This window comes from Aegilops tauschii, chromosome 5, assembly GCF_002575655.3.
Source record: "Aegilops tauschii subsp. strangulata cultivar AL8/78 chromosome 5, Aet v6.0, whole genome shotgun sequence".
Taxonomy (NCBI): Eukaryota; Viridiplantae; Streptophyta; class Magnoliopsida; order Poales; family Poaceae; genus Aegilops; species Aegilops tauschii.
This window is the reverse complement of record NC_053039.3, coordinates 544,179,401-544,189,703: the sequence shown is the minus strand read 5'-3', so window position 1 is coordinate 544,189,703 and position 10,303 is coordinate 544,179,401. Positions and strand designations below refer to the sequence as shown.

At 52.8% G+C, this 10,303-nt stretch overlaps 2 protein-coding genes across 2 annotated transcripts; both read left to right on the top strand.

The window, feature by feature from the left end:
* The first annotated feature begins 2,254 nt into the window (after positions 1 to 2,254).
* LOC109765180 (expansin-A7) lies at positions 2,255 to 5,162 on the top strand. Its single transcript, XM_020323957.3, has 3 exons — positions 2,255 to 2,506; positions 2,595 to 2,919; positions 4,428 to 5,162. Exons 1-3 carry the CDS (start codon positions 2,341 to 2,343, stop codon positions 4,735 to 4,737), a joined length of 801 nt encoding a protein of 266 aa, XP_020179546.1. The 5' UTR covers positions 2,255 to 2,340; the 3' UTR covers positions 4,738 to 5,162.
* Positions 4,769 to 9,827, top strand: LOC109765199 (disease resistance protein RGA4). The gene is made up of 5 exons (XM_020323981.4): positions 4,769 to 4,835; positions 4,887 to 4,942; positions 6,771 to 7,036; positions 7,591 to 9,557; positions 9,638 to 9,827. The coding sequence occupies exons 1-4, from the start codon at positions 4,769 to 4,771 to the stop codon at positions 9,527 to 9,529; spliced, it is 2,328 nt and encodes a 775-aa protein (XP_020179570.2). The 3' UTR covers positions 9,530 to 9,557; positions 9,638 to 9,827.
* The last annotated feature ends 476 nt before the right edge of the window (positions 9,828 to 10,303 follow it).

The following is a 10,303-nucleotide window of genomic DNA, read 5'->3' as shown; positions in this document are numbered from 1 at the left end:
TTCCTGTTGCGCCGGCTCACTTCAGAGACTGGAAAGTGGGAGGAATTGCGTAATGATTGATGCTGACAGGTGGGCCCCACTTGTAATAACAGTCAACGTAACGGTCAAAATAAACGGAGTTGACTTTGCTGCCACATCAGCTCTGACGGGTGGGCCCTGCATGTCATAAACGTGTTTAAATCGTCTAAACTGGCCATTTTTCAAAAGTGGTAGTTTTTAGTCACAAAATTAAATAAATTTGGTAGTTATCAGTCACTTTTTTGAAAGTGGTAGTTCTGTGGGACGGTGACCCCTAATGTGGTAGTTTTTTGTGCTGGATTCATTTGACACGCACTCGATATTATTTGAAGCATTGCGTATCTATAAATATAAACAAAAGTTGAAATATGGGTATGTAGATGTGGATATGCTGTAAGTGCATAAATGTTTTTGCTACCCAAATCTTCTCTCCCCTGCCCATGATGAATTTTGGATCTGCTTTATTTTAAAGCACGTGTAGGTGGGAAAAGAAAAACTCTGTGGCCGGTCGAGGCGACAAAGGTCCTTTGGTGCCACGGTGGCATTCCCTCTGGTTCCATGGGCTGCCGGGAACACGCTGCAGACTTTGCAGTCAGCACAAGCGCAGGTACGCACGTACGTCCGACAATTATTTGCTGAAGATATTCGGCTGGAAGGACATCGACGTGCGTAGGTAAAATAGTAACAATCGAAGTTTTTACTGAATGAATTGGCCTGATGAAGTGATGATTGAGCAACACCACAAGCTCTTTTCCCTGCAAAAAAAGAAAGAAAGAATGGGCAATGCTAAAACAATGAAATTCTTACGGGAGAGGATAAGATGGAGTAAACGAATATCGCAGACGGCATGATGGCGTGGCGTGCCCATGGTTTTGCCCAAGCACACATGCATGCCATCGCCATGCACTCGCCCACACGCCACACAGCTCGCCCGAGTAAAATCCTACTGGTACGTACGTATTATCTGTATGGCGACACGATGAACCGGGTAGGCTCTACGTACGTACGTAGCACGGGCATCCCATTCCCACCATACCGACGACAGACGGAACGGAAGGTTCACGACGCCGCGCGCGAAAGGGCATGGGATTTTTGCCGCGGTTCCCTCCATATTTTTCGCCGGCGGGCGCCTGCCTTTCATTCGAACGAAGCCAAACGAAACATGGCGCCGGCGCATCGGAACTTCAACAGCACTGCTTCTACTCGCAGCGGCCGGGCGGGCGAAAGCGAAAGCCAAAAGGCTCGGCTGCAACGAAAGTAAAGCTGCGGCCGATCGAAGGGGTTCGTTCGTTCGCTGCTCGCCGACCGGCGGGACCGGGCCGGGGCCCGGGGGAGGGGAGAGGACCAGGGGAAAGAGGAGAAGGGATGGCACAACTTGCGATGGAAGCAAAGGGGAGGAAGCGGACAGCCGTGCTCCATGCCCACCAACATGCCACAGCCGTGCCGCGCTTTTGGTCTCCCCACCTCTCCTCGTCCAATCACCCATCCTTGAGAGATATGGTCGTATCTCCCCGCCGTAACGTACGCGCGCCGCGCCATCCCGGCCGTCCGTCCGCTCCTGCCCCGGAGGACAGAATCATGGCTGGCAATCAATCCTAGTAGATCCAACATCTACCGCCATCACTTACAGCCGTACTCGTGGTTATTTCCTGCTCCTTGTTGCAAAACTGCAAGCAGATAGGCAATTGATCTTTTCTAGATTGGGATCGCAGACATCATGCGCCCCGATGCTGTACTTGAATGCAGCAAATAATCCGAAATCCCTGACAATTAGGACAATCCAACAAATTATTGGGCATTGTACGTACTGGTGAAATTTGTTTTTTACCCCACAAAGCCGTGGCCGGCGCTGTCAAGCGGAGTACTGCTCCGAAGCCCAAACAGTGCCAGGTAGCAGGAAGGGAGGGAGGAGGAAGAAAGAAAAAGGGCGAGGTCCCAACTGTCCACGCCGCTTTCCATCAGAGCTCGGCCACGGCACAGTAGCCGGCCAGGCCTGCGCCATCAATGGCTAAAACCAGCAATAATCACGCACTCCGTAACGTTTCGCTTCGCTGCGCTGGAGTGTGTGCGTACTACATCTTCTTTTTCTTTTCTTCACCCGGCCCGGCCCGGCCCGGCCTAGCCGCCGCGGATTGGATTAGCCCCTCCCTCCCCTCGCCTCGGCGTCATTATTTGGTCTCCCTCCTGCCTCCTCCATAAATACCCCGCCCCGCCCCGCTCCCACTCCTCAACTTCAATCCCCCACGCCACTCGCCAGCACCTTCGCTCCCCTCGCCTTCTTGCTCTGCTCACCGCGAGCGCGCGCGTGCGCCCGGAGCGCCGATGGCCGCCGCAATGCCACCGTCGCTGCCCGCCCTCCTCGCGGCGCTGCTGCTGCTGGTGACGCTTTCGCCGGCCGCGGCGCGCGTCCCCGGCGTGTACACCGGCGGCGACTGGCAGAGCGCGCACGCCACCTTCTACGGCGGCAGCGACGCCTCCGGCACCATGGGTAGGTTTTCCCTCCGCCAGCAGCGCGACTCCACCATGACGTCGAAGTCGAACTGATCCGATCTCGTGTTCTTGATTTGGCGTCGCAGGCGGCGCGTGCGGGTACGGGAACCTGTACAGCCAGGGGTACGGGGTGAACAACGCGGCGCTGAGCACGGCGCTGTTCAACGAGGGGCAGCGCTGCGGCGCGTGCTTCGAGATCCGGTGCGTGAACCAGCCGGGGTGGGCGTGGTGCCTCCCGGGGAGGCCGTCCATCGTGGTCACCGCCACCAACTTCTGCCCGCCCAACTACGCGCTGCCCTCGGACGACGGCGGCTGGTGCAACCCGCCCCGCCCCCACTTCGACCTCGCCATGCCCATGTTCCTCCACATGGCGCAGTACCGCGCCGGCATCGTCCCCGTCTCCTACCGCCGGTACAAAATCTCCTCCCAAATCTCCCGCCAACTTTATTTCCTATCCCGTCGCTTGCCTAAAATATTTACCCAAGTCAATGGGATGCTGTTTCTTGGTCATAGTAGTAAAAAACATTCGCCTTGGTTGAAATTTTCTTTTCTTTTGCGGCCAATGGGGAGAGCGCAGGCCCCTCTTTACCCGGCACAGCGATTCTTTTCCTTCGCGTCTTTTGAGACGGGGTGCTGCACCGTCCGTCCTCATCATCATCAGGAAAAAGGAAAAGAAATCTGTCTTACGTCCCGTCAGACAATTAATTTCCCTTATCCTCGCCGTCAATTGCACAGTAGCATGCGAAAAATAAAGGACACTATGTACAAAATCTCTGAACTTGAACATTATGGGCAAGTATTATCCTGTACTGTTGAAATTGATACGGTAACATGGGCTGCTTTTTTCCTCCGAAAAAATGAAGATATGATACGGCAGATACGCGTGGCACGTAGTAGTTGTACCAGGATAGAATAGAACGGAAGCGGCACGGCATGGCGATAAATCCCCATAAATCTCGGCCCTTCCAGTAGAAGCAGCATTTCTTTTCTGAATCTATGTGTGCGGGCGGGAGGGATAGCGTGAACGTGGGCCGGGAATGTGCACCGCCGGGACCGGGCGCACGCGGGGCTTCAAAAGCGGAATGTGACACGATCGGTCGCACTCGGCCCGCCATTACTTGTTTGTGTCGTGGTACGAGTAAAAGCGGCCTTGGAGCGAAGCCGGAAACGGCGGCCCGCGCTGGTTCCAGCCAACGCTCCGGCCGGCGCCATGTGCCTCGACGTCTCTTTCGTTTCCGTGTCAAGGAGGCGTCAATGCTGATCAGGAGTACTAGACTGTTTTTGTCTCGTTTGGCTTTAATGTTTAGGCCTAGTAGTTGGTGTCTGGCGATCTCGACGCTGTTTCTGTCATGTGCTCCGGCGCTCTGGTTAGCGAGGGAGCGACCCGGATGCCCAGGAAAATGCCGCGATTTGCGCTGGGGCACGGCGTAGTGCTGGGAGGAACGTCCAAACCGGGCGTGTCCGTCGTGGTTGTACGTAGTAGTAGCTGCAGGAGAACCCACTGTGTAGGGCACAGAGCGCACACACATAAACCTTTGACCTTTGGTTTTCGCCTTGGGGCTCGTGGTGTGAGGAGGGGGTGCGACCCGTGACGCTCTCCACTGCTCCGTCGTCTGGTTTCACTGACATGGAACGCCCCGGGCCGTGCTTGGACTGACCGGGAATGCCCAAGAGGGGCCATCTCGTCCTTTGGCCCTGCCGCCAGTACCACGCGTGAACCAGCTCACCCTGCGACGCTGCACCGTCCCGTCTGCCCACCCCCTGCCCCTGCCACCCCAAATTTACCATCCTACCCCCACGACGCGATTAACTCTCTGCTTATGTTTTGCTGACATATACCACTAGTGTTTTTAACTGTGTGTGATGTGCTGATGGTCTGGCTAACGTGTGATGTTGTTCGTATGTGCGAATGTGCGCAGGGTGGCGTGCCGGAAGTCGGGCGGGGTGCGGTTCACGATCAACGGGTTCAGGTACTTCAACCTGGTGCTCATCACGAACGTGGCCGGGGCGGGGGACCTGGTGCGCGCCAGCGTGAAGGGGTCCAGCACCGGGTGGATGCCCATGTCCCGCAACTGGGGCCAGAACTGGCAGTCCAACGCCATCCTCGTCGGCCAGGCCCTCTCCTTCCGCGTCACCGCCAGCGACCGCCGCACCTCCACCTCCTGGAACGCCGCACCCCAGAACTGGCGCTTCGGACAGACCTTCGAGGGCAAGAACTTCAGGGTCTAGTTGGCCTTCTTCTCCTTCTCCGGCGCCGGCGATGGAGCAGATGGACGTCGTCTTATATACTATACTAGCGAGTAATTACTACAGTGAGCGGTCGAGTGGTATGGGTTGGTGTGTTTTTTCCGTTCCTGGTGCGTGGCCTGTGAATGCAGATGCAAGGTGCAAGCAGGTTGATACCAGTAGCAGTAAAAGTCTAGTCTTGATTAGGGTAAAGAGGTGATGGTTGCTGGGTACTGAGTAGAGTGGTTGTGTGGAGTGGTGGCTGAAGTGGCTGCAAAGCCGCAGCTGAAGAGTGGGAGCGGCGAGTGTAGCCCGCAGCTGCTTCTCCGGTCCGGTGTCCCGTGTCGTGTCATCTTTGTCTCCATGGCACGCTGCTGGCTGTTACTACTACTATTTATCAACCAATCATGGACCTGATTTGTATCGTATGAGCTTGATGATTATGCAAGTATGTGTGCAATGTGTTTGTGTGTTGAGTTAAGCAGATTTGCAGCTCCGTGGGCATCAGCCCTGCCGGCTCCTGCCTGTTGGAGAGTGCAAACGCTGAGTGTGACCGCTGAAAACGCGTGGAAAGCATGAAAGCAGAGCAGAAAAGCGAGAGCTTGCTTTCGGAATTCGGAGTGATTCTGGTTTTGTTGGGAGAATGGCGCCAAGGACGGCGACGGCGCGCCACCGACCATGCATGCCGTTTTCACTATAGGCATCATGGCTCTGCACTCTGCAGCGTCCTTGTGCTGCCCCTTGCCGTTACCTGTCTGGCCTGACCTCGTTGCCGTCCGCGTCGCCGTCGCCGGGTAAGGCAGAAGCGAGTTTGCAGATCGTCGCCGGGCCCGAGTCAAACGAACAGGGACAGCGTTGCTCTCTCTCACCGGTGATATCGGCTGACGCACGGCAGGATCACATGTAGTACCACCTTCGTGTCAAAGTCAAAATGCACGGCAAAAGCCAGTAGGGGACGACGCCACTCAGACAGGCCATCGATAGTTGGATACAGTGAAGACCACACAGGCAAGGCACGGCAGGGAGTACGCGGCATGAGCTCCACTGCCAAGAATCCAACGACACACACACACACACACACACACATTCAGGTTGACATGCACAGGACATTTTCAGACCACCACCCTAGCTAGATAACAGGTTCAGACTCTGGGTTGCTCTTGTTAAGTTTCATGCGCTAACCAACGCAACCATAAGTCCAAACTAATGTAAAAGGCTAGTGCAATCCACACATACATACTGTAACACCCTCTGACAGGGAAGACAAGTCAACACGTGCAACCGGAAGAGAGCGACGGCGCGCGAAACTCACGTATGATACAAAGGGGGCAACCATCAATTTTTAACAAATTGCGCAAGCCAGGACTTGAACTCAAGGCCTTAGCTCTGATATCATGTTAAGCTTCATGCACTAGCCAACGCAGTCAAAAGTCCGAATTAATGGAAAGGGCTAGTGCAATCCACATATACCGTAACAACTCTGACTATCGGCCTTTTTGGGGCGACGTACGCGTGCCATGCCAGCATTCGCGCTGGGCGGTGTCATTCTGCTGGCGGACTCGGGCTCTTGATGCTTCTCTACTGCTGGTTTCTTGCCTGGGTCACTCGAGTCTTGAACCCCTTCTAGAACAGAGACTACATAATCCATGGATGGCCTCGAGTCTTGAGCCCCTTCTAGAATAGAGACCACGTAATCCATGGTCGGCCTCATATTACATTCGACGTGCAAGCACGCAACAGCAAGGTTGCCGATTTTTCGCGCCCCGTTGAGCGAGTATTGGCCTCCTAGCTTTTTATCAATGACACGAAAGAACCCGCGCTTACTTGTGAGATACGGTCGGACCCATTCAACAAGACTGCGCTCCGCCTGGGGACGATTCGTGTCAAGTGCGCGACGACCACACATCATCTCTAGAAGCACAACCCCGAAGCCATATACGTCGCACTTTGCAGTAAGATGACCTGAATATGGGTAAATTAGTTGAATGGATGTTGATCACATGCTGAATATGAGCTCCTGGTAATGTAAAAAGTAGGTATATGTTCTTTGCCAAGAACGCAGCATATATTGCAACAGGGATGTGCGCAGCCAGTTCCCTCTGCACGCCTGGGTTCGTGCGGCGCCCGGCATGAGTGTGCACAAGCTTCTTCAGAAAATACATGACCAACTGCTGCTAATTAGCATTGCCAAGAATCATGGTGCCACTGCCTCCAGCTCCAAAATCATACCACAGGTCAATGGAGACGACACCGAACATGCTTCGACTGACCACCGGCTCACCGGATTACTCAAGACCGCAAGGTGATTATATAGCTTAACTAGTATCATGCCTCTTGAGTAATATAGCTAAAGATTACTGGAAGGTGATTATATAGATTAACTAGTAATGTTTGCTTTCAAGTTTCAACAGTGTTATTCTTCTGAACTTGTTGAAGACATGATTCTGTTAGAATATCCTCTTTTGGGAAAAATGAAGTAAATAGGGCTATTGCAGAGTGCAAATATGTTTTGAAAGCAAAACTGCGGAATGAGGAAAGTTTAAGCTCTAAAACATAGTACATGCGTAGATTCTGATAAAAGTAGATTGATGGAATCTGGTCTAGGACTGTAGGTTAAACTTGTTGAAGGATTTCCCGTTGAATTCAATCTTGAGTATACTGATGACTCAATGAAGTTCACAAGTAGGAAACAGAGAGCTAAATTGGTGTCAGCATTTTAAAATTTCAGTAACTTATGATTAGAATCGACTAGTAAGATTGCAAGAAAATATTGATAGCTTCAAAGCCTGCAACAAAAAAACCAAAATCATGATTTTTATTTTCTCAAAGATTCATTCATTATGTACTATCTTGTAGGTATTTGATTGTGATTGATGGTGTGAATACACATGAGTTGTACGACGTACTATCTGCCTTCTCTTGGGCTGATGGAGTGGACGGCAGAATTATCATGACGACGGCCATTCAGCTGCCAGAAGCGACATGCTGCAGATGTGGCAACGGTTCACCACTCGCCATAGATAGCACAAGCCAGGTTTTCATTGGAGAGCTGACAGAGAGTGGATTTGTGGAGGCCTGCCTCCATCTTCGTGATGACACAGTAGCAAGAATGCAACGCAGCAACAACGAGATCCTATCCAGTCCCATTGTCCAGGACTTATTGCTGTATTTCTGCATGTTCCCGCGCGACCATCCTGTCAGGAGGAATCCCCTGATAAGGCGCTGGCTGGCTGAAGGACTTGTGTTTCCTCAACCAGAAACAGAGAGTTTTTCCCAGGATGTTGCAGCCAAGAATTTGGAGAGCCTCATCAGCCGCAATGTCATTCAGCCCATTCAAGTGAGGAACTATGGAAATGTGAAGAGGTGCCAAACTTTTGGGATGATGCTCAACTCCATTTCCAGCAAATCCAAGTCACAGAACTTCATCACCATGCTGTGTGGTAGCCAGACGACGGAGAGGAATCCGGCTGGCAAGGAGATTCGCCGGCTTTCCCTCCATCTTAACGGTGCGGCAAACGGGCCACTGAATTTGCCAAAGGAATTATCTCGTCTCCATACTTTGGCAGTATTCCCTGATGATGCAAATGTCGCCAGGCATCGGGCTAATTTGAATTATGCCAAGTATAAGCTATTGCGAGTTTTGGATCTCAAAGAATGTGCTGATGTGAAAGCAGAACATGTTGGGAAAATATGTGACCTGTTGCTGCTCAAATATCTGAGCCTCGGCGACAGTATTGACAAGGTTCCAAGGAAAATAGCGAAGCTAAAATGGTTAGAGACTCTCGACATGAGGAGAACCCAGGTAGTGACACTGCCAATTGAAGTCCTCCAGCTCCCCGGGTTGAAACACCTCCTTGGAAAGTTTCAGCTAGTTGACGGTGACTACACACAGAAGAAGCTGGAGAAGCTCGTGTCAAAAGATAGTGAACTGCAGAGGCTTTCCGGATTTGTCACCGACAAAAGCGAAGGGTTTGCGCAGCTGATGAGTCGCATGGGGAAGTTGAGGAAGGTGAAAATATGGTGCGATTCCACCGCAGATGTGACGAAACTGGTTCATGTTTTAGGAGCCACAAAGAAATTCATTGGTGGAGGCCTGGATATGACAAGAGTTGATCGTTCCTTATCTATCGACTTCCAAGGATGCCCAACAGAATGCTCAGAACAGTTCATGGATTCTCTGAAAGCTACAGGCCGTCTTACCTCACTCAAATTGCGAGGCAAGCTGACGCAACTCCCTCAGTTCCGTACAAAGCTGAACTACATCGAGGAGTTGTGCCTCTCAAGGACTAGTCTGAGCGGTGACACAATCCTGAGTGGCCTGTCTGGACTGAAAATGACACTGAAATATCTCAAGCTGGTAGAAGATAAGCTTGGTCACTTGGTCATAAAACCAGAGCATTTCCGAAGCCTGAAGGGCTTATGCCTCGTGGGCGAGCAAAGTCTGGAGGACATAACAATCCAAGATGAAGCTGTGCCTTACCTTGTGTCACTTCATATGCTTTGTGAAGCTCAGGGTGATCTTCCAGGCATCGACATCACACGCATGGCAAGGCTAAAAGAAGTCGCGCTCCATTCTGGAGTAGAAGATACGATAAAGGATGGATGGCAAGCAGCTGCAATGAACCATCCTAATAGGCCCAGCGTTTTGTTTATCCATCATGCTAACTCCTCGGCTAGAGGCTCTCCGCCGTGCGAAGAAGCAGGGGAAATTGTAAATCGGACCAAACCTATTGGGAGAAAATTCACCGCCACCATCATGGGGGGCATCTTTTCTCGTGCACGGCCAAGGTCCTGATGCACTGAAGCAAGTCGCATCGATCATGGTTAGTTTTGTGTCTATTCTTCAACTTGTACTCCCAGTTCCCAGATATGATGACGTTGGTGCATCTTTGATTGTCTGCAGAGCGAACTTTTGCATCCATTCGCTGCTCGATGATGTGTGTGCTGCACGATGCGGCCTTCGGGAGGTGTGACTTCTCCTTTGCGAGGTGGCTGCTGGTGGTGAGTAGATTGAGATGATGCAGCCTCTTTGTGATGATTGATGATATCATGATAAGAAATTTACGAGCGAATTCCGCCGATAACGTTTCATGGAAGAACGGAGTAAATATAGCCCACTTCCGCTTCGGTAGACCCCCTCCAACATAAGGACGGCTAAGATTGTCCCATACCCCTTCATAACAGAGGGCACGATGGGCAAAACTCGAAAAGAGGCCGCCCGCCCGCTGTCCCAATCGCAACGTCTACGTATTCGTATATGCGTCTTGTTTTTTTTTCGGCCGGGTCGCCCCGCCAGCGCGCCCACCACCACGCCCCCACGTCCTACGCTGATTACGCGCCCGCCAGCGTGCCCACCCCGCTATGTACGCGCGGATAGGCATGCATGCATGCATGCATGCATGGCGCAGTTACGGGCCCTGCTGCCGCCTGCCGCGCTGCACCCCCGCTGCCGCCTGCCGCCCGCTTTCGCCTCGCCCGCCGCGCCGGCCTGCGGCGCCCGCTTCCGCCTCGGCCTGCGGCGCCGCTTCCGCCTCGGCATGCGCCGCTGCTCAGCTGCCGCATCGCGTCG

Bases quoted from the DNA above. Each gene is read 5' to 3' on its own strand.
- LOC109765199 (XM_020323981.4), top strand. From the start codon at position 4,769: ATGGAGCAGATGGACGTCGTCTTATATACTATACTAGCGAGTAATTAC. The intron at 4,836-4,886 runs GTATGGGTTGGT...CTGTGAATGCAG, and splicing joins CTACAGTGAGCGGTCGAGTG to ATGCAAGGTGCAAGCAGGTT. The intron at 4,943-6,770 runs GTAAAGAGGTGA...TGTAAAAAGTAG, and splicing joins AAAGTCTAGTCTTGATTAGG to GTATATGTTCTTTGCCAAGA.
- LOC109765180 (XM_020323957.3), top strand. From the start codon at position 2,341: ATGGCCGCCGCAATGCCACCGTCGCTGCCCGCCCTCCTCGCGGCGCTG. The intron at 2,507-2,594 runs GTAGGTTTTCCC...TTGGCGTCGCAG, and splicing joins CGACGCCTCCGGCACCATGG to GCGGCGCGTGCGGGTACGGG. The intron at 2,920-4,427 runs GTACAAAATCTC...GAATGTGCGCAG, and splicing joins GTCCCCGTCTCCTACCGCCG to GGTGGCGTGCCGGAAGTCGG.